At 41.1% G+C, this 22,698-nt stretch overlaps 5 protein-coding genes and 1 long non-coding RNA gene across 10 annotated transcripts; 2 read left to right on the top strand and 4 right to left on the bottom strand.

Annotated features, from left to right (window-relative positions):
* Window positions 1-57: 57 nt before the first annotated feature.
* LOC129583629 (males-absent on the first protein-like) lies at window positions 58-2,419 on the bottom strand. Of its 4 annotated transcripts, none has more exons than XM_055475513.1 (7): window positions 2,148-2,292; window positions 1,869-1,984; window positions 1,678-1,750; window positions 1,337-1,612; window positions 1,179-1,275; window positions 853-1,008; window positions 58-760 (listed from the first exon to the last, which is right to left on the bottom strand). In XM_055475513.1, the coding sequence occupies exons 1-7, from the start codon at window positions 2,193-2,195 to the stop codon at window positions 534-536; spliced, it is 993 nt and encodes a 330-aa protein (XP_055331488.1). In that variant the 5' UTR covers window positions 2,196-2,292; the 3' UTR covers window positions 58-533. The 4 variants fall into 4 exon arrangements, with proteins under 4 accessions (XP_055331488.1, XP_055331489.1, XP_055331491.1 ...); XM_055475514.1 differs by lacking the exon at window positions 2,148-2,292 and adding an exon at window positions 2,301-2,419 and having other exon boundaries at window positions 60-760; XM_055475516.1 differs by having other exon boundaries at window positions 62-760; window positions 2,243-2,347.
* Window positions 2,420-3,464: 1,045 nt separating this feature from the next.
* On the bottom strand, window positions 3,465-8,525 carry LOC129583581 (histone acetyltransferase KAT7-like). Its single transcript, XM_055475433.1, has 10 exons — window positions 8,104-8,525; window positions 7,927-7,984; window positions 6,057-6,349; window positions 5,743-5,864; window positions 5,566-5,678; window positions 5,107-5,179; window positions 4,629-4,901; window positions 4,449-4,545; window positions 4,142-4,294; window positions 3,465-3,942 (listed from the first exon to the last, which is right to left on the bottom strand). Exons 1-10 carry the CDS (start codon window positions 8,297-8,299, stop codon window positions 3,704-3,706), a joined length of 1,617 nt encoding a protein of 538 aa, XP_055331408.1. The 5' UTR covers window positions 8,300-8,525; the 3' UTR covers window positions 3,465-3,703.
* LOC129583582 (uncharacterized) lies at window positions 7,239-8,769 on the top strand. The gene is made up of 3 exons (XR_008689798.1): window positions 7,239-7,826; window positions 7,943-8,076; window positions 8,146-8,769. It is a non-coding gene; the product is annotated as an uncharacterized LOC129583582 (long non-coding RNA).
* An 819-nt stretch (window positions 8,770-9,588) lies between these two features.
* Window positions 9,589-13,471, bottom strand: LOC129583668 (uncharacterized). 2 transcript variants are annotated; one of them, XM_055475564.1, is made up of 7 exons: window positions 12,905-13,471; window positions 12,677-12,728; window positions 11,977-12,302; window positions 11,646-11,746; window positions 11,444-11,544; window positions 10,788-10,870; window positions 9,589-10,606 (listed from the first exon to the last, which is right to left on the bottom strand). In XM_055475564.1, exons 1-7 carry the CDS (start codon window positions 13,083-13,085, stop codon window positions 10,050-10,052), a joined length of 1,401 nt encoding a protein of 466 aa, XP_055331539.1. In that variant the 5' UTR covers window positions 13,086-13,471; the 3' UTR covers window positions 9,589-10,049. The 2 variants fall into 2 exon arrangements, with proteins under 2 accessions (XP_055331539.1, XP_055331538.1); XM_055475563.1 differs by having other exon boundaries at window positions 11,646-11,752; window positions 12,905-13,470.
* A 202-nt stretch (window positions 13,472-13,673) lies between these two features.
* On the top strand, window positions 13,674-17,173 carry LOC129583555 (NKAP family protein CG6066-like). The gene is made up of 7 exons (XM_055475386.1): window positions 13,674-13,869; window positions 14,000-14,348; window positions 14,641-14,727; window positions 15,264-15,341; window positions 15,658-15,948; window positions 16,008-16,157; window positions 16,533-17,173. Exons 1-7 carry the CDS (start codon window positions 13,857-13,859, stop codon window positions 16,699-16,701), a joined length of 1,137 nt encoding a protein of 378 aa, XP_055331361.1. The 5' UTR covers window positions 13,674-13,856; the 3' UTR covers window positions 16,702-17,173.
* On the bottom strand, window positions 16,527-19,927 carry LOC129583556 (protein Wnt-11b-2-like). The gene is made up of 5 exons (XM_055475387.1): window positions 19,724-19,927; window positions 18,714-18,961; window positions 18,462-18,622; window positions 17,684-17,983; window positions 16,527-17,050 (listed from the first exon to the last, which is right to left on the bottom strand). Exons 1-5 carry the CDS (start codon window positions 19,804-19,806, stop codon window positions 16,730-16,732), a joined length of 1,113 nt encoding a protein of 370 aa, XP_055331362.1. The 5' UTR covers window positions 19,807-19,927; the 3' UTR covers window positions 16,527-16,729.
* Window positions 19,928-22,698: the final 2,771 nt, after the last annotated feature.

Genomic DNA, 22,698 nt, shown 5'->3' with positions numbered 1-22,698 from the left:
CTGCTTCACAGTCAGTCAAAATGTGAAACACACAAACAGTAAAATATTTCCATGTAAATTGTAAGGAATCATTTTGGTATTGACCGCAAAAAATGAGTCTTTGGCAGTGGGGGGTGCGCAAAATATATACAAAAAAGTGTACATACACAACACCTAATAACATAAAATGTCCCTGCAAAGGGCAGCCTACCGAAGAACTGGAAACCGGAAAGGATTAAGAACTGTACAAAACAAAAAAATTAGGGATGCAGCAAGAAAGTCAGAAGACAAAAAAATTATATAAAATTAAACTAACATTCGAGAGGAATGAAGAGACAAACATAACAACTTAACCAGTCTCTAAACAACAATCCGAACAATCCCAAACAAAAACGGAATAACAAAAACTGCCAACTGTGGTCACTACAGGAGAACGGCCAAACGAGCAATTAATATCACCAGAAGGAATTCCATCTGACCGCACACCGCAGGCATTGCGAAACTGAAAAGAGCCACAAATTCGCCTCCACGCTCGAGCTTCACTGCACTTCCATTCAGCCGGCTAACTTCTTCGTTTGCGACAACGGAAGTTGGACACACTTGTCGGTCAAAACAGAGATCAACGGAGTAGAATCGCGCATAAGTTTAGCAAAACGATTGTAATCTTTGGCAATCATTCGTGGCACATACTTTCCCTGCTCCGCATCGAACGCAAACGATTTCAGCCAAAGAAACACCTGACTAACATCGTCGCCGCAGATTCCGGTCCAACTACAGATCTCTGCAACGATGCCGAAAGAAGTTCCACGTTTCAAATCGTAACGAATTCTCCACGGATGAGTCAGCAGTCGCCTTAAGATAAAATCTACATACCTTCGATCGTGAGATCAACAGGACTGTTAGGGTCGCGCGCCCGCATGTAAGCGAATATTGCCTTTCGGCAGTACACTCTGTACGCTTCTTGCCCGGCGACAGATAATGGAAGTTCTGGACGTCCGGGAGATCCGTCCAGTCGCGAAAGAAAGTAACCTAACCATAAGCAAAACTATAATCTCTCACACTGATTTTCAGAAGCCAAAACGACGGCTAAGTACGGCACAAATTTATAACCACCGGCGCATGCCCACGCCCACAAAAAAAATTCAACGAAGAATTTAAATTATGCTTCAAAGTACAAACCATTAGGATGCTACACTTACTGAATCCAATAAGAAAACTCCCGTAACCACGGCGCCGGAAAGGAGGAAAGATGACCAACTTGTGGAGATTGTAGGTAATGGTTTGTACTTCCTTCAGCTGTTGAAGAACGCAACCACGGATTACGTTCAGCTTAATCAGAAGCCAACGCATGCCTTACCTTCGAGAAGTACCCGACGATGTGGTCCCCTGAGCATCCCCTCACGCACAGCACATAGAACACCAAGTCGTCCACATCGTAGGTTTTCAGTTTATTCTCCAGGAAGAGTTTGCCCAGGAGGGACAATTTCTGGCAGTAATAGGGGTACAGTGAGCCGTTCACTTCGTACACCACCAGCGTTTCGCTGCGGCCGTACGGATGCTGTCCGCGGCTGATCTCGTCCAGGTACACCAGCCTCCCGGGCGGCGTAACCACGGTGCAGGGGGATTTCCCGTTCTGCAACGCGGTGGAAAGCGTGAAAAAATGATTACGCCGAAGCCCAGTGCAGCCTAGCTACTCACACAGTGATCGTCCCAGTCGTCGTAATGCGAAGTGTAATCCAGGCAGTATTCGCACACGTACAGCCACGGATAACTGCAAGTAAGGGCTCACATTAGCGTGGTGTTTCAGTGAAAATGCCATCAGCGGCCCAGCGCCAGCAGGATAACAGGTTCTCGCTAAACATGTGAAACGTCAGTATTCCAGTCCTTACGCAAAGTCCACTACGAACGGCGACGAGTACGCGGCATCGAAGGAATGGCGACCAAGCTGCACGCTGAGGAGGGAACTGGCAGTTCGGTCCATCGCGACACAATGTTTCTGCGAGGCCTGCATAGTAGAAAATTTAGAGACAGTCCGAGACACTCACTTTCGTGATGATAAAATATAAATCATAAACATTGCATCAGTATGCTTTGATTTGGCTAATGCTGCGAGTCCATCAACTACAGCAGGCATTCAGATTCCAGAATGTAGATAAAAGAAAAAGTACCGAAGATTCCAGCTCAAACTGAAATATAGATATTCTCTGACTAATCATACGAGTACTTGTATAATCGCGCGCTCGGTGAATGATGATGTTCGTACCGGTACCGCTCAACTTGATGCATTTAAATTTTCACGGCAATGACAGGTTACAAATTACCATTGTCCCGCTGGCGTCCATGCCCACACTAACATAATAAAATAATTAAATTTTGGTGAAGTGCCAGCTACGTAGTAAAACTGAAAACTAAAAGGCTGCAAAAGCTGCAGTGACTATCACACAGCATTAGCGTGCAGAACCACACGAGTAATTTACCATCGCATCGGTGGTACGAAACAGACTACAGCGTTTCATCACTGGATTTTTGGTTGCTGCAATTTGGCTACTGGTACTTGACCAGTTTCGTGTTCGATTTTTTCTTGTTTAAGTTCCGTATGACTGCCCTACGGTTCAGAAATACATATTAGTACCTAAAAGACACAAAAGACAGCTGGGCGTTGTTGCTCTTGTTGCGATATTCCGTGACCTTATATTATGCCTCTGTGCCGCAGATGATGCTGTCACATTATTATCAATTCGTTACTATCGAGTAGTTCAGTTCTGAACTAAATAAACGCTTATGTGGTTTTATTTCACAAAATGCGGTAACATCACTGTCTCAAAACAATAATTCAAAACAACAAAATTTCATTTATAAATGCTGCCGCTCCCTCCATTGTCCCGAGCACGGAGGCGGCGTGTTGAAGGCTTGAAGCATACTCAGATGTCGATCCGAAACTAGCCAGGTATCAAGTATCAGCCTAACCGACTATTACGGATAACCTGCCCGAAGTATCTATAAACGATTTCTGTTCTCATTGTCAGTTTCTCCACCTGTTTGAACTTTTCCCACCCAGAACGTCGCGGTAGCGATGTGTTCAAATTTTAAACGCTCCGATTTATATTATTCCTAGACCCTAGTGTATGATACGGATTCACAAATCGTATGCTAAAGGTACATCGCCAAATTCACTAATGCTCGGCGCGAAATATCGATTACCGGTTATGGTTCTCAAGAGTTGCTGGCTGCTAATAGTTTTTTAGGTGTTTCTCCAGTTAATTAAAGCAACTTATAAGTAATCTAACGGTAGAACAATTTCACCTCGAAAAAACGTTCAAAACTTTCAAAATTAGCGGATAAAATAAAGTCGATTGCAAGGTTCATGAGCTCAAGCTTCAAACAAACTTTTCTAAGATCAACACTTTGAAACATGTCCATACGGACTGCAGTTAGGATCACCGGACTTTACGTATAATGATACGAATACCAACTACTTGCGTCCCTCTTGCGTAAAATTTTATATCGGATAGTGTTTTGGAACAGTCAGCTAAACAACAGATCGTGACCACAACTGTACACTTCATCAAATACAGAGTACAGCAATAGAAAGGCTCTGAAGATTCTTCTGTTAGTGTTTTACACTGGTAAGATCAAATTTAAAAACAGTTATATATATATATAGTAAATTGCACAACATACTGCTGTACACTGCCTACTGAAAAACTCAAAACTAACCAAAACTTTACAAATTTTCCGGTGGAATATTCAAAAACTGACGAAATGGCGTAGTTTGCAGTTTTTCTGAGCGTACTGGCAAATACTGATAAGATCGCGATGCCGATTCTTCTTCAAAAGCAATGTAAGTTTCCGGGTGCAAACGCAGTTCCCATTTTCTCGATCGCCCATTGTAGCGAAGGCACTTCAGTTCCTGCAGCATGCCGGCAATATCCTGTGCCCACATTCCTGTCTCTTCGGAAATCACTATAAGTTACACGTAACAAGACAATTAACAACACATTTACGATTTACAATAAAGCTAATGGTGGTATCGGATGTTTCGGCAGTACCTAATTTTGTAGCATTAGTGTCTGGTTAATACTGTCATAACTACGAATCGAAATAAAGATAGATACCTTAGTTACAATACGGCATTAAACGATAATGTTATGATGGTACCTACTTTTAAGGGAAACAATGTCGCTGTTTCTTTGGACCTCGCACAAATATTCCACGAGTACTGACCGCCAGTACGCACGGTACGTCTTTTCGCCAGAAGTCGACAACGGTCGTTCCGGAGTGCCAGGCATGTTGTGGACTCTGGACAGCAAATAGCCTGCAGCACAAAACCTACTGTAGAGTAGGACAGGCAGATGAAATAAAATAACCAGGTGGTAACTACCATATGTTAAGCACACATCCAGCATGTACAGAGTAAACCAGTCTTTGGAAAACCTTTAAGAGCTTTGAAACATGAAACAATAACTTACTGAAGCCAACCAAGAAACGACCAAATCCATTCTTCTGATAGGGTGGCAAAATCAAGAAGCAGCTGAGATTATTGCATTTTTTCCCAAACGATTTGTCCTAACCGGTAAGAAGAAATTTGCATTAAAATATTTGCTTCTCATAAGTACTTAACAAAATCTACGCTAGGGTAAGCCTCTAACCTTTGAAAAGTAGCCCACAATATGGTCACCTAGTTCATCGCGATAGCATAAGACATAAAAGATAAATCCTTCGACATCATATACCACCACTTTGGTGTCCAAATACAACGTGCTCAAACGGCAAAGATTCTGGCAGTAATAGGTATATTTCGCTCCATCGATCTCATAAACAATTAAATCATGCACTGATGTTGACTGGCAATGATTCAGCGAGATTTCCACGGCATCCTTATAAATTTCCTTTCCGGGTGGACAGTGCCAAGCACAGCGTTCCTTAAAATGAATATTCAGGGCAACAATATTCAACGTAAGCAGCAAACTGCTACAACCACGATTTTAAACTGCAAACTTGATATTCGAGTGTAACTTCTTATTATTATCACTACACAGATCATTATCACACACACATTACGTTTGAAACATAAAAGCATAAACGATTTTGTAAGATAATGCAATATTATATTACAGTATATCATACATAGTGCGTTTTCAGCAAATCCAGGGTCTTCATGTATGTCAAACAAAATTCACAAATATATAGACATTCGCACCTGAAACAAAAAATAAAATAAGTCATGAAATTATATAAATAATATCAGCAACTGAACGAAAAATCAAATCAGTAATACAGAAAAAAAAGAGCAAACAAAAGTCAAAGTCATGCAAAAATACAGCTGAAAAGTGTCACTTGTAAGATGGGAAAAAATAAAACTTTATTATCTGCAACATACGAGGGTGCACTGCACAGTGGCACACCATAAGTCACACAAACTTTGTTACGATTTAAAAAACATCCTCCCTCCACTGACCATTAAAATTCAGTAATTAAATATTCCTGCCATAGTTTCGAATTACGCCTAAATTTAGCGAGATTTATTAATTACTTTCACGTCGCTACCAGCCGGTGTGTTGCCAGTTACCCGCCCCTGCTGCTTACTTTGCGAATTCCTCCGGATAGAACGATTTACAAAGGGTTCGGATAACATGTCTACCTAATCGTACGCAAGGAGGCAGATGTCCCGTGAACGATTCATCCACAATTTGTAAGCTCTGCAAAGCAATCACAAAAATGGTCTCTTAGGAGACGCTCACTAGAAGTCAACTGAATTCTTACCGAAGCTGCTTCGATTCGAGCAGAAACGAAGATATCCTCCAAGTCTTTTGGGATACTATCCGGCACGACAAATTTCCGCTTTCGATCATTGGACCGTAGTTTGTAAGACGAGTCAAATAACCCTGAAATAATTCAACTATATGCATAATGGCTTCTGTTTGCGAAATTATAGAAAACTGGTTCAACTATGCACTACTTTCACTTGCTACAGGGTTTTGACATACAGTTTTACCAAAAAGAACTCAACCAACATGCAACTGATTAAAATTCTTGACTGACAGAAATATCTCAAACCTTCGCAAATATTTACTTACCATCGTGATCATCAAATTTCGATTCGATATCTTTTTCGCTGCTGATAGCCAAGTTACGAGGAGTTCGAAATTCCGGATCAGGTAAGGTCGTTACAGGCGTCTTGCTGCGGCCATCCGTCGATGCTAAGGCCGCATGTTTGGGCATTAAATCTGGAAATTTCGCAGAAGGCCCAGAACACGTACGTCCCAACGATAAATCCAAATACTCTCCGCGGCCGCGCTTTCGTCGAGGCCCAAGCGGGGTGTAGAATCGCGTGAGGGCATCAGTCAAACCATCTAAATCCCGATGTGACCTATTTCATGACCACATTTTTACATATCAAGGAAGGTCATTGTAAAGTGTAAATCGATCCAACGGATAATTGAAGAACAGAATTTTGCTGATAATGAAAAATGGCAAGCGAAAATCTAAATCGTTTTAAGAAGCTACTCTTGTTGCAACTTGTGCACTTTCGAGTTTCGCCAGAATTATATTAGTGCCTCTGCCCAGTCTGCCGCGCACTCTCAAAGCGAATTTAAATTAAAGTGCGATTTTGGTTTAATAAGAAACCTCCCAACATATTCAAATTTTAAAGTGTTCTATAAGTAAGAGGAACCCTTGACTTCCGATAACAAACGTTCATAAACGCGCGAAGTCGCAAACTATGAGCGGATGTAAATTTCGAAAAGTAAATCTTGAAAACAAAATGCACTTCAAGTTGTGCATAGGTCTTTACAGCACTTTTAAGGTGTTTGTGTGCGAGCTTCGCAATAATTATATTGTGCTAATTCGCCATGATTATGACTATCTGTCGTATCTTAAGTACTTAATACAATTATTCAGATCGAGCGCACCCGTGTTATTAATTTCAAACTCTGTGGTTCGAACTTTACACTACATAAAAACGATATTAAGTTAAAATTTAAAGATTATGCGATACACAATAAAGAGAGAAAGCAGAGATTAAGCCTACCGTAGCTGTTGTAAAAGGAAATGTTAAGCAAGTAGGCACAAGACGCACGTCGCGGTTGTGCGACGTGCGTCTTGTGCCTACTTGCTTAACATCGTATCTAATTTCAATAAAAAAAACAATTTACGTACAGTACTTTATAAAACCATAGAAACGAGAGCATATTTCATAATTCTGTAACCAGACTATAACACAAGAATTGCCAAGGATTTTATCACGCTTCAAGAAAAACTAATCGATTAACAATATCAAAGTTGCCCAATAAGCAATATCAGTTTCTACATAAAATAGTGTAAAATTTAGAATACGAATAACAACTACTTGTTTTCTATAGTAAACATGGCAGATGAAAAAGGCAGCAACCCAGGATTTATTGTCATGTATGTACATACAAATATCACGGAATATGGGACACTACCACCAATCCGAAATACGCATGAATAATATAAATACGAGGCTGTGGCTCGTATGTGGCTGACTGTATGACCATCAATAAGCAAAAAGGGATATCTCATATCTCGGTAGGGATATGACCAGGAATGCGCAAAATGACCTGATGCCTGATGTTCCTTATTATCACTGTCCCGTACTATTCGATTCAAAAGAAAATGCCAAATAAGAAACATCAAGAGTCAGGCCATTTTAGGCATTCTTGGTCACACCCTTCATTTGCGAAAATGTACGTCTTACGTCTGGGCCTCTGGCCGGTGTGGACCAGCAGCGACCATCTTGACAAACACCCTGACCTTGTACAATACTGGCAGCAGAGTTCGATGATCGAGTTCAATTTGGCGCAGAAAACTACGTAACACTGCGCCAGGTACGCAGGGGATAACACTGATGTCGCATTCCCGCTTATCAGATTACAGCATATGCCTTTGTTCATAAGCCAGTAAAGACAGCAATTTATTCACAGTTACCTTCCGATCTTTTCAGCTGGCGTAGTGACCATAACGGTTCCAACACTACAATTTTCAACTGAAAAAAGGCATTTCTCGTTACACCATCGACGAAAACCAATTCCGACATGCCGTCACATGCGACTGCAGGAGCTAAATTCCTTGGGCACGGTGAGATCCTAAAGACTTGCGACTTACCGCTACGATTTGCATCTGCATTCGGGTCCACATTTCCTGCAGTATCGGTGCCAGGAGCAGCGCTATGTACGGATGCCAGATAATCAAAGTCGAACGACGTGGAAGATGTCGAGGACTCCACTGATCCAGGACAGACCACTTCGAACCCATGATTTGTATTTGTCGAGTCCATCATTTGTTGTTGACGATGTGTCATTCCATCGCTGTGCGCTAAGGATACAGTTTCACAAGACTATCCAGCTTTTAGGGATGATAATTTCGTGAAATACACATGTTTCTATAAAAATTTGTACAAAAAATATAAAACAACAGTTTTATTGTTCAAGTCAAAACTCAAGAAATCTAGAAACTTATTGCTAGAATCTAGATTTGAAAGAAGTTGAATTCCAAACTTGCAGGCTGCAGCATGGCGTACAGCGCCGTGCAGTGTGCGCTCTTATCGTGCGAGTACTTCTTCGTGCCCGCTTGATCTATGTTGTGCATACCGGACCAGCTTTTGTGCGTGACAGCCTACCGCTCACGCAGCGGCCCTTGTTACTTGTGGGTTTGTAGCCGTAGTACATAGATTAAGGATTACTTAATAAGATTTCAACTTTCATTGTAAACAGTGATACCTGTTAACTGTTGACTGTCCTGTTCTATAGTTTTTTTACGTTCCCAGTTCTAAATAAAGCAGTATTAAAGCGTGTAATTATTCTGTCCTTGCAAAGGGCAAGAACATTTATAGACGACTATGAGACCAAATTTTGTAATATATCGTTTATTATCAAACGAAACGATAATACGAGCAGACAGAGTACCGTATGTAGGTAATCATACTACCGAGTAGTCTTTATTAGCACAAACCAGTCACACCAATTAAACTTCGCAACAAAACAGAGTAAGTTACAACAATCTTATTTCTTTTAAATTTTCCATTCCATCCATGCATGGTCCCGAGTACGGGAGCCACATTGCCCCGTTGCGATAGGCGTTGGCGCAGAAATCAGAGTGGGTGAGTGAAGTCCACCGTTCGCATGTGTCCTGTTGTAGCCGCTTCCCGATTTTCCTCACCAAGGCTGAAGCCGACTTTCCCCATGGCCCGAGGGTTTCAAAAGCTAGTGGAGCAGAAATGTATCTGCCCTGAGATACGCGTATAGTCTGGTTTTCTTAATTGTCTTCGGCCTGGGCTGCGGCGGAACCCGCGGTAACGGAAGTGGACTTCACAGGCTACTGAGGCTAGTGTCCACACAGGACACATCCCATGCTAACCATAAGCACATCATACTACCAGATCTTTGATACTACCGCTAGGTCCTCTACTGACCGGTGAGCAGTGAATAGTCATACAGTATCTGTAAATACTTGTATAGATTTACGGTACAATAGACATACTTCTATGCAAAGAGCTATAATTAATTACTTGAACAATTTAGATAAGTAATAATATGTTGATTTGTGAATTCCAGCCCGGTTCTTTATAGAATATGTACTATTGTATGGATATGCATGTTCACTGTTTCTTGCACCGAAATTTACACCATTCGACAAACAAAACAATACACATCCAACGGTAAATGCAACAACCAAACTGAGGAAGTTGTATGTGGTCACCGTACAGACAGCACTAACAGTGAACTGCGCGATACCGAAACGGACGAAACCTACCCGAATAAAATTGTGGGATAGATAGAAATTAAGAGTTTAACAGACATAAAACCTAAATGCCTTGGGAATTAAAATCCAGAATTCCTCGTATATATGCTACTTGAAGTACAAACTAAATATTAACTAAAGTTAACCGCCATCCAGAAATGCTACGAAAGAAATATCATACAGAAGAAATTAATGGAAATCACTGACGCGCAGACAAGAAAAATTAAATCCTCGCATACGCTTCCCATTAACAGGTTGCAGATACTCAAATTTCCCCAAAAAACCGGTCCGTCGGCAGGTCCATATTTAAGTTAGTTCGCATATTCCCTGTTTCCTTCACACGAACTTTTCGCGCGTGGCATTAGTTCGGTATATTCACTGGGTTCAGAACCGGCATTCAAGCCAAAAGTGTCTTCAATGATTACTGGTCTTTGAACAGCCCCGGCATTTTCCATATAGTAATTATCCACGAAGCAGTAACCCTCCATCTTCGCAGGATAGTTCGTAGATATCTGCAGCACACTCGGTGGACATTTCACGGGTGACATCCATGTCGGAGTCGCAGGACATTTCGGCAGAAATGACGAAGCGGGAGGCAGGGCGCACTGCCTCCCTGCTCCAATGGCGAAATACGGAGGCGGAGCAATGATATTCATATGCTTGCTCGGTTGACAGATGATGGAAGTGTTCGGTATCGGATCTATCAAGCCACTTCCAGTCGTTCGTGGCGGTTCCTGATTCCCGGCAGTGGTAGAAATCCAAGGTTGCCCGCCGTTATTGAGAGGCTCCCCCGTAGAACCCTGGTTGGGTTGCTCCATGCGGCCAAACCGATAAGGTGGATAAAACATCGGCGCCATGAATGCAGAGACTGAAACCAGTTAGTATCAGCATGCGAATAGGGTTTCCAACACATCATCAATAAGCACCGTAGAGTCTGGGACAAATGCGTATGTACTCATATATGAAGTTACAGTTGACGATGACACAATAACTGACGCCATCACCAAATGTCAGCTGTAGTATATGGAATTGCTTCCAATGTTACCAACCTGCAGGGATAGTAGGATAATCCGTAGTAGTAAGACGAAGGCACGCGGCGTCCATCATAAATTTATCGAATTTCTGACCGCCCCTGGCAAAAAAGTCATATGAAGTCGTGCAACTACTGGCAACACGATTTTCACAGGAATTCTCACTAAGTTTCCAAATTTTTAAGCTAATGCAGAAGTTGAAAAAAGTTCAAATTCATCGTATTATTCCGATGCTATGGCATGCATTCAGATTTTAGCAGGAAGTTTCTTGATACAAAGTACACCGTGCCCTGCAGCCGGGTAACTAACGCAAAGGACAAGAAGATTTGTACACGAGACTAGAACCACTCGAACTATATTCCGCAATTAGAAACTATACGGGTACTACCAATAACCATCTAATACCAAAAGCAACGTCTACTCTTAATTTTTGTCCCATCCGGTTTCGGGTGAAGCTCAAGACGTTTTCAAGAAACCAATTCGACTTTTCGGTGTTGAAAAAGGGCGGCATTTTTAAGGGCGCATAATAGAAAATCAAAATACAGCATTATGTGTTACGCTAAAGGTTTTGCATTTTAAATTCCCTGCACTCCTACCGGGACTTTTTGATTTGACTTCGGCATGCAATACCGGCGAGATTACAGACATTCAGTGTCATTTGCAGTATGGCTTACTTCGCTAATTCGTCCGGGCCAAAAGATTTAGCAGGACTTCTGGTGGCCGGGACCGGAGGCAAAATCGAGACCGAAGGTATATCGCTCGTCGTCGTAACTGCCTGAAACAAGACAAGCACTTTAACGGATATCACAACACTAATGAAGATGCAATGAGATTATGGTAAAACATAAGCATACGCAAAGTCCAATTATTTCTTACAAAATCTGCTTCCTCTTCGACGCGAGCTACAGTTTCCTCCAAATCATTTGTAAGACACTGGAAAAGGATAGTTCCTTTCTGGACATCCGATGTGGATTCATCTGAAACTACAATGACCAAGTACAATAAATCCTTTCGGGTAATGAACTGATTTTCACGCTCGTACTGTGCAATTCTGCAAACGACAAACAATACTCATTATGCTATTATCAGAATTCAGAAAAGATAAATAAACGTGTGAATTATTTGCAGTATAAAAATCGGCTCAACAGCATAAGTCTATTCTTATCCGTTCTATATTGTCAACAATTACTACATTCAAAGCATATACCGGGCTTGTCCAAGTCCAGTTCCGTTTCTTTCTTTATGAACGCCCCAGTTTCTTCCTTAATCTTGGCTTTGAACTTGCGCGACGTGTTCCTGGACTTCGTTCGTAATTCCTGAGGTAATCTTGGCGAGGTGGTTTGCCCATCGAGCGGATGATCTGGCGGCAACTTTTGGTGAATTTCTTCAAAATATCCTGTGTGGTGCTCAGGACTGCCCAGTCCCAGCGAGAGCGCCAAATATCCTCCCGGGCGACGCTTCCGTCGCGGACCAAGCGGTGTGTAGAACTGGCTAAGCGCATCATTCAACCCATCCACTTCACGACGAGATGACCTGTTCAACAGTATAAAAGTTTATCGGATCTTCAGCGAATCATAGAGAAAAAAATTCCCAATATCCGAGTTGACCCCAGACTATCAGAGCTACGAAAACACGAAGCGTATGTTACGGTATGTATGTCACCGGTACACCAGGATAAACCTTAATTAAACGCTTTTGCATGTTTCTGGTCGTTGTCAGTGTTTCACCTTTACAATGACCCGTACCTATAATCCGTCGTTTACTGATATCTTTCTCGACTACACTTGTACAATTGGGTTACTCGGTAAACATTCAAGTTAATTTATCAGACTACACAATTAGCTGCAACCAGCGAACAAGCGACAGAGAAATCTGTTAGCAGTCAGTAGCAGAAAAGATTGTTATACCTTTCGGTTCGCGAGGATGACACAACAAGTCCAGCCTGAACATCTTTAACAACTGCAAGTGCGCAATCGAGTTAACAAATCTCTCTTTCGAGCAATGCTTAGCACAATCGCTGCTACCCAACCGGAAAACCAATGTTAGCGTTATAAGACAGAGAAGGACAATAACAAATCAGGAGGCCTCAGCCAAATTCATTTCATTGTGATCGACAAACACTATGCAGGACTCACCCTTGGTATCCGAATAAGTTTTCATATCAACCTTTCCAGACACTTCCCCTTTTTTATTGCGCATACGAGGTATCGGGACTATCTGTGGCGAATGGCTAATATGATTAAAAGGGATGGAAGATGTAGAAGACTCGAGGCAGTCAGGCCAGATGATCTCACTGATCTCCAGCCGTTTGTCCATTTGTTGTGTTTCCTGGCAAATCGTCCTCTCACAATTGAGTCGTTACCATCTCAAGTCTCAACAAAAAAACAGCAGCAGTTTAGTGGGTTATCAAATAAAAGACTTGTAAGTTTCACTTGCGTGGGAGAAACTGGCAGAAATTATGAAACAGTTAGAAAAAGGATAAGACCAAAAAGATCAAAGACACAAAGTAAAAAATCTCCGAATTCCGTATGCCCGCATGATGCGTACAAGGTCTACGACAGAGCCTGCTTTTGTGCGTTACTCATCGCCAGCGCTCCGCGCAGCGTCCCCAAATGAACGGTGGCTTTTAAGGGAACCGCTTTGGTAACAAAACTGGAATTAATTAATAATCAAAATACTGCATTCCGTTTTTGACTTGCCATTTTTGATTTTCTTTTATTTTTTGTTGCTTCTCGTTTTATTTAAAAGCTTCCGAAAGAAGGTGAGTACCGAAGGTCACCGTCTTGCATTTACCCAGCCCTCTCTCCATTTAGCACTTAACAACTTGCACTGACGTCAGCGACGCTTTTCCAACGAGTGTTTGTGTTTGCGTTTGGACAGCTTTTAGCCTTTTGCCATTGTGAATTCAGTAAATTGCTCGTTGCTCTGGGTCCTTCCTGTTTTATTTCGACAAACGAAATTTATCAGATTTTTTTAAATTTTCCATCGGCCGTGGCTGCTTTTGTTATCTTCTTTATAGCAGAATAGGTTCCTGTGAGCAGGAAATACTAAAATTGTCATCAATTATGGTGTTGTAACAGTCTGCTCATGCTATGTGATCGTAAGTAATTCTGAAGATACCCTCTTGTGTAGCACTCTAACTAGAGAGCCTTAGCAAATTCCATGGTATTCGTGAAAGTGCCCGTTGACGGGCCAGGCTTCTCAATAAAGCAAGCAAGAACCGATTACAGTTAATTTGTCTTCCTTAATGATGGCAATATCGCCTCATTCTTCCTCACGGCGGGAGAGATCTTCCCCAGATTATCGCCACGGATCTTCTCGGTCACGACGGAACCGCAGCTCATCAGACGAGCGGCCGCCAAGACGCGACGCTCCTGCTCGACGACGAAGTCGAACTCCCCCACGGGGTTGGGTTCCTCCAAGGATTCCCAAAAACTCCAGATTATCCAGGTCCCCGGAGAGATCGCGACGGCCTTCTTCGCGGTCATCGTCTCCTGATAGTGAAGAAGAGGACCGTCTCCGTTATGAGCGAGAACGTCGGAATCCAGTGGATTCTGGCAGAAATGATCGATGGTCCAGGTGTGTTTTTAAAAACTCTTTAAATGTCGGGAGCGTTCCAGTTTCAGTAAAAAATGTTTGAACAAATGTTGCATCGGAAGGTTTTACCTTGCGAGGATTATTAGTTCCCGGAAACCGTGTTTCCTCGTCTTTATGAAATTTATCTGGGAGGCAGTCATTTTTTGAAAAGCAGTGAGACAAACTCGACAATTGTCAGAATTGTGTATATTGTCTGCCGCCGATCGACGCAAGGTGCAAATATTTAAGTCTAGCGTGTAATGTGTTAATTCTAACAAGAAAATTTTTGCTCCAGAAAATCTCCATCTGATCAGCATCACGGTTCCGGAGATCGGCAGTGTTCACGTCGATCGAAAAATGTTTCCGAAGAGTACTGGATCAGGTTCGTTCGCGTTTCGTTTTTTATCTGAGAAAACACAGAGAAAGTTTAAGTAGTTTGCATCCTCGCGGTCAGAAATTCAGGTAGCACATGTTTTCCCTGTTTCTCAGTTGCGTCGCGCCCTTTTGCATCTAAGGTTTGCTTTTACACTTTTTATTTGGTGATGTAATTTATCTTCAATTACAGCTCTAATAAACCAGTATAAAGCTATACCAACCTCTTTCGAGAATATCGAGAAGCTCTCATCGAAAATAAGTTATAAGTACCAGTGGTTTTCTCACTGTGATGGTTTAAACTGCAGGTATTAATACATTTCATTCCTTTGGAACCGCTTTTTACTTTCTGAAATTTCTGGAACATTTTTAGGTTTTTGTTTATTTCATGTTCTCGCTGAGTAATTTTGTGATTTCTTAGGAGAGTTTGGTTTATTCCCACGACGTTTCTCGTTTTAGATTGCATACCTAAGAGTTAACGAGTAGTGCGTACTGCGCAGCGTTAGGGGAGAAAATTGTCATTTATTTAAACTATCATTTTTACAGACGCAGACAAATGCGAGACGAGATTGGGACTACTGGTGCACAGTTTCTGTGGGCTTCGTCTCCGGTTCCGCCGAAAGAGTATGTATCCAAGTATTCGACAGATCGCTTTTTATTTACGAGCATATAAGAATATCGAATGAGACTTTGTCAGAAATGCGTGCAGGTTGTTTGTGGATTTCAGTAATTCATATTTCCGCTCATAATATTTCAAGAAGACCGGTTCACTATATGGTGAAGTTGCTAGTTTGTAAAGTATTTTGTGAATTTGGCAAAATGGTCAACCTTTGACGCGGTTTGGCTTTAATTACTGGAAGTGTTTTGTTTTATCAAACCGTGTTGTACATTAAAATAAGAATTTCGTAACAGTCGCTGAAAACGACTGATTATGTTTTAGTTCGGACGACGAGTCATTAGCTGCACTCAAAAGCGCCAGCAAAAGAAAAATCCGCACGAGAAGTCTGTCCACAGAAAGAAAAAAGAAAAAGAAGCATAAACACGGAAAGCATAAAAAATCCAAGAAGAAAAACAAGGAAAAGGACTCCGAACAGTCGGATACCGATATTGGACCGGCATGGGTTGCCAAGCCAGAAGCGGAAGCACCGGATCCATTGGCCATGGCTTTTGTGGAACCAGACGATATTGGACCTGCTCCGCGCCCCAACCTTCTTGCTTCCGATCCTCGGGCGTACGTTGCGTATATCTGTAGTATGCTCCGTGCGAAACATGACATTGTCAGTTTTTTAGTTTTGGCAAAGCTCTCTTGCCGGGTGAAGGCGCTGCTATGGCGGCCTTCGTGGCTGAAGGAAAAAGAATTCCGCGCCGTGGTGAAATAGGGTTGACAAGTGACGAGATAACCTCATACGAAAATGTGGGATATGTCATGAGTGGCAGCAGGTGAATGATTTATGTCGCAATGGGTGTTGACATAAGTACCTAATTATGATCATGCGTCCGGATAATATTTTAAGTGCACTATACTGTGATATTCTCTTTTGTAAAATATGTTAAAATAGATTTTCAGATGATGGTTTGCTCGTGATTTAAACTTGTAAAATTACCTTCCGTTAAAATTGTAGTTTTTCGGATATATAATATTGTTTAGATATATGTATTATTGCTGATTTAAACTATTTTTTCGAATTTAATGCTATTGTAGGTTTTTAAAAGCAAACTCAGTTCGGTCAACGTTGCTGCTCATTTTAATTTGCTGCTCGTAGTTCGCATTGCTGTAATTGTAAATCCTTTACTCTATCCTCGTTTGTATTGCAGACATCGCCGAATGGAAGCGGTGCGTTTACGAAAAGAGAACCAAATTTACAGTGCTGATGAAAAGCGCGCTTTGGAAATGTTCGACAAAGAAGAACGTCAAAAGCGTGAGAATAAGATTTTGTCGCAGTTTCGTGAGCTGGTGCGGAGCAAAACGTCCAAGAATGAATAGGAATTCAGATTCATTCTTGTTTGTTTTATTATTTACATCGTGTTACATGGACCCACTGCTGACATGTATTACATTCAACACGACAACACCAGATATACTTGCAGTTGCAAGTGACTGGAACGTGCATCATATAACTGTAATGGCCGCGTCCGCAACACATGGTTTTACAGCTCTCTGGACCGCTGCTGGTGGCATTGCAGAGTCGATTTTTGGTGCCCATAGACCCGAATCGGTCGTCTGCATTGCAGTAATCTGGCGATTTGGCTGTGTACAGTAGAGTATCAGATGTCGGTGCGGATATGAGTGGGAATAAAGGCTCAAAACTGGCGCTGTTGCTCTGATAACGAACCTGAAACGGAACAATACTTTTTGAAAAATACTGTGTTGTAGAGAATAACATCTTGCTGAGTGTGATCTAATGACGTTATTTTGTTGTACTTTCACCATTTTTACTCGTCTTAGTAACGGTTCGCTCATATCACTACTTAATTTTAATGACCGTGAATGCGAATGTGAGTAGAAGAAAACGCATTAACGCAATATTGCACGAACGTTTGAGGAACGTCGTTCGTACCGACAAGTAGGATGAATAAGAGTAGACTCATGCAAATGTATTGCGTTATACAGGTACTATTCATAAATTATAATTTGGTTACGAAAATCAAGCTTAATAGTAATTTCCATAAATGGATTGATTCAGAGCTAGAGTGTTTGCGCTTCATTCAAGTCATTTCTGAACACGCTGATAACTACACGAATGAAAGCCTGGTCCACCATTGCACTGCGCTAAGTTTCGTATACTACCTGACGGATAATTACTTGCACAGTACCCTGCGCATACGTCAAAATATAGATTTCAAACCAAGGAAAATATGTGCACAGACTGCCTTTTTGTCGGCGTGCAACAAAGATTCGTTTGTTACTTTTCGTCTATCGAGTGATTGTTTTGCCTGGTCAGCATATGAGCAGTTCTGTCACTCACCTCGACGGCACGTTTATAATTCCTGAATAATCGATGGCTAATTTCTTTCATAGGCGGCAAACTTTTCCAACAGGTACGAATTTGACATGATCCTGATACTCCGTGACATTTGCAATGCCGGGTCAGACTATCGGCCACCATCCTCCTTCCGGTGTGTTGATTATGTAAGCTTAAAGCGGCTCTGGTCAGTCGATTCTTTTTCCACAATTGTTTGAGCTGTTTGCTGCTCCGGCTTAGCTGGAAGTTCTGGTTGTAAGGAATATCAGTGAAAAATCTTCCCACTTTCATTCCGTACGACACCTATAACCAATAATATCTCTAACTAATGTTAAAAGCTTCTTTATTACTAGTAATAACTCTACGAGTAATGCACCGGCTTAGCTAGCAACTTTACCGATTATTCTCTTTCCATAATCTGTAAATCATTTTAATAATACTACTAAAGAAGCTTCTGCTATAACCAGGGTAAATAACTTAATTGGTTTATCAAGTTCAAGTGTAAATTGCTTTTAGCTTGTACAATTTGTCAATAAAGATATAATATATTAATAACTTAATCGTGTCGTGTACGTAAACAGGGAACTGTGCAGAACAATTTTAACCATGGGAGCCACTGAGTCACTGACTACCCATACAAAACTGATCCAAATTTTTTAACAAGACAACTGTTGTTGCTCAACATCCACAATAAACAGATTTTCCATTATAAAATCACAAAATCTTTTTTCAACCTACTGTTAATTATTGTTATCTGCATCTTCGAATTGTCTCCACTTACGTCGTCTCCACAACCGCCCCATTTGAAATCAGTAGCCGGTGGCTCATTTGGCATAGGTCCACAATTGCAGTTCTGTAAAAACCCGGCTGCGCACGCTTTGGCAATCGTATGAACGACCGTCGCCGCCGACAACGCCGATAAATATGCTTGCTCTCTGGTTCCTGCAAAATGGTTGGGACAGTTGCAGTAATATAACCTCCGTCCATTGTTGCAATAATAGTTGTAGCCTGTAATGTATTGTATTTTTCGTACCCAATTTCAGATCATTGCGGTAGTTGGGTGCTTTCTCGACTGATGAACAGTTCCAGCGCTGATAAAAAAATTGGCGCTGGCAGGCGGTGCTTGTATCTTTTGCTGATGAGACAATGTACGGCATAGTTTCGAAATAGCGCTTGCAGTAATACTTTTGACCTTTATCCAGAGCGCGGAACTTGAATGCTTGATGGCATAAATAATAGTTATATCCAGAGCTCCATGAAATATTCAGCTTATGGAGCGAACTACGGAAGTAAAAGTTATACATAATAATCCAGAATGTTCGATAGGAAATAATTTTAAACGTCACGCGGGCTAGAAGCATTTCAGACATGTCGTCGTGCTTTGAATATACACAACAGATGTCATAATCTAAACCTACTGGCTGCTACAGTACTGCTGCTGTCAGTACGCAGATTTATACGGATTCATATTTTGTTAATTAATCAGTCTGGACAGATTAACAAAGTGTAAATCTGTAGACATGAAGTTGTAGAAAATGTATGCATCACCATCCATGTTGATATTTTACACGAAGCAAAACATGATCAAATTCATATTATCCAAAAAAGGACAGAAACAGATCAAAACACGTAAAAAATTTTGTCAGGATTCACTTTAGTTTATCCGGACTGCATCAGAATCCAAGTACGCAATTTTTCTGATAACAGTTGTTAATAATTACTTACACAACAACGCGAAGTTGTTTCATTTCGATCAGTCGAAGATTACAATACAATGAACTAAATTTATTACATCTGCCACCTGCCAAGAGCTCGAACAGCATAATTTCATGAGAAATTGAAACATTAATACTTGACCTTTTTGCATGAACATCTTAATCGCTGTTCATTAAAATTAATTGTTTGTTTGTGTCACAGTACTTAGGTAACCAGTATTTTGCGAGTGTATGACGTAACGTAACGGCTAAAGCAAATCAATTTGTCTGCATTGTCTGTAACACGAGTAATAAAAACGTTCTCGTACAAATGTACAAGTACACTTACAGCCATTTGATTGCCGTGGATCCATCGAGAAATCCCGTAATTATCCACAGCATCGGCATAAAAGTCACACAAGAGAAATTCATTTGTCCAGCGACCGAACAGCGGTCAGATACCGGATAAAGCTATGCCGTTTGCTACATTTGTGTGGGAAAAGTGATTGTAAACTGGCGGAAAATTAGTGTTGTCAATCGGACAGGATTTCAACTGTTGGAAAGAGCCGATTGTACCCGGCACTGGCCAAGGCGATGATTTTATGACATTTTGTTCGCCATGTTTGATCGACGCAGGATACGTCAAGCGTGTCGACTGGGCAGCAGCACGCTGATTCGACACAGGGTCATCACATTCGATGTATACCAACCGGCAATGATTAATACTGTCAATATGCGAAATACCTTTATGCTGCTGTTTGGCCCATCTGTAATAGTTATCCATGCGCATCCTGCTTGCCACTCTTTTTAACGAATAAAAATTTGACGGGGGACAGATACCATAGTAAATAGTATGATACATGCATAATTCGTGTAGAACTTGGGCTGTTCGATGCTGGGAATTTTAATGTTCTTAATAAAAGCCGAGAAGAAGAAACTGGATGGTTAACAATTTACTACGCCTTTCGGTTATGCTTCGGTTGAATATTTTCGTGTGAACATTTGAGGGGGCAACGAAGATGAATTTTATTCTGGCATACAGCTGCATGCTTTCATATGGCCGACAAGATTCAATAATTTGCGTTGCGATTTTACAGTTTTTACCAGGTATAATACTCGTACGAGGAAGACAAAGATGCGCATTTGTATATTACCGCTGCGTTTGAACATGACGAGTTCACGGTGAGCGTAACCTCGTACTTTCCCTTTGTCGAATCAAAAGGTCACCAGGTCTCTTGGTGAATTATTTTTGCCATCGCTTAATAAACAAAGTTATCTGTGTACGAAATAGTGTTTCTGTGATATATTTGTTTTCGTAGTGGTGTTCTTACCACAAAAATAAGATTTTATCTGACAACAGAAAATCGATAATCGATTTCATGCAATAAGTAACTGAAAAGATGTATTATCGCAATATTTAAACTACTTCTATATGTATCGACGCCGCACGACCTGGAGAAAATAAAATTACACACTATTTCTGGAAGTGGAAGAAACAACGAGCAAAGTTCATCGTGGCAGGTTTCTGTAAATGACTGATTATGGCTGATTAATATACTTCGGATAAGAACTGAGCAGTTGATAGATGCAAATTATCGCTTGTTGCAGGCTCCCATACATACCAAAGCTGATCGTTTGTGGCCGTAATTTTTACAGCCGGTTGTTACAAACGGTTGACGGTGTGGTATTGGCTGGATACGCAGCTTGTCACGCTGCGTATGGTCTAGTGTATCGGCCCCTCTGAGTCTTGCTTATGATGATTAAATTTGAGGATACTGCTCCGGATAAATTGACTAAAAGGTGTCATTAGTTTGTTCACGGGCTTTGTCGGTCTCATTTGTTAGTTTTCACGCGCCAACGGTAATAGCGGGTTTATTTGCGTGCCTGGAGGGGTTACAGCAAAAGGCAGGAAATCATAAAACTCCGTTAGTTCTTGATGATTCCAGCCCACAAAGTTTGCTTTCACAGTTTGGAATATTCTGTCCTGTGCGCCATAACTTCTTAATTCTTATGTGCGCTTGCAAATAGTGATGCTATATCGTTGTGAACAGTGTTTTAAAATGCTTAAAATAACAATAATATCGTAAATTCGTAGCACTCGCTCATTTTGAACCAGCTCAGGGCGCATGCCCATGGTCTTTGACGCTTAAAAAGACAGCAATCACTTAGCGGTGTGATTATCATACAAAAAAATGAATGCATTGCGTTGCGCAAGATAACCAATGAGCTGGAAATTAATATGCAGTTTTTTTATGATAACTGCTGTCTTTTCAAAATTCATCTTAATTGCCTAAAGAAGCACATGAGAAACGTATTAATTTTATGCAAAATGATATGAAGCAAGGCGTAATAAGTTTGTAGTTCGCATAGGCAATTTGCACTAGAAGTATCGCGCAGTAATTAAATTTACGTACGGCTAAGGTATATACAATAACCGTATAAAACCTGTCACACTTTCCTGGCTTCCCTGATATTTACAGTAAACAGAATACGTCTTATTACATGAAGCGGTTATGATATCATTTGGTACGGTGTGCTTGGTAGTCGTGACGCGTGAGTATTGTACTAGTACATATATATAAGCAAGCGATATCTACGCTCTGTGGTAGTAGCGGTCCTAATTACTGTTAGCTTAGTGGTGCCAGACTAATCAAATTACCTTGTTTTGATCAGGAAGCAATGGGTAATGACACTGTCTGACAATAGCCTTATTTCGTTTACGACAAAGCTGCATTCATCTCTGACCAGGTGAATAGCAAAAGTGACCGCTCCACCTTTGAGGTTCGAACCAGGGGCCGAACGATATGCAAAAAGTGCTGTTATGATTCACAATTATACAACTAACGTTTTGATTCAACATCATGAAACAAACGCAGGAATAGCAAGCAACGTCTTCAAGAATTGCACAATACTTAACAGACGGCGCGCGACAAACCTGACTATTATCAGTATCAAATGGATATACATAAGTAATCTTTTCAACTGTTTTTATTAATAATTTTTAACAGTTTTACTGTTTATTGCATCTTCGCTACATGACCGGTAACGGCTTCGAGTCAAATGCAAATAGCTAGCAATTCTTACCACAGTATGATCAAAGCAGAACTCGCAAGCTGGTTTAAATTGCTATTCGGCTTCTGTTAATGCATACCTGCTCTCTATCCAACTTAACTATTTGGTAATTGGTAAAAACTGGAAATATTCATATAAGTTCGGTTCCATTAGTATTAAGAAATATGTAGCTTTAAAAGCCTCGCAAAAGTGTCGTGAATTCAGCTAATAAATTATCTACGTTTGATATGAACTCTGGACATCATCCGATAT

Source organism: Paramacrobiotus metropolitanus, unplaced genomic scaffold (genome assembly GCF_019649055.1).
Source record: "Paramacrobiotus metropolitanus isolate TYO unplaced genomic scaffold, Prichtersi_v1.0 Parri_scaffold0000011, whole genome shotgun sequence".
Lineage (NCBI taxonomy): Eukaryota > Metazoa > Tardigrada > Eutardigrada > Parachela > Macrobiotidae > Paramacrobiotus > Paramacrobiotus metropolitanus.
The sequence above is the reverse complement of the archived record's forward strand: the minus strand, read 5'-3'. Positions and strand labels throughout refer to the sequence as shown.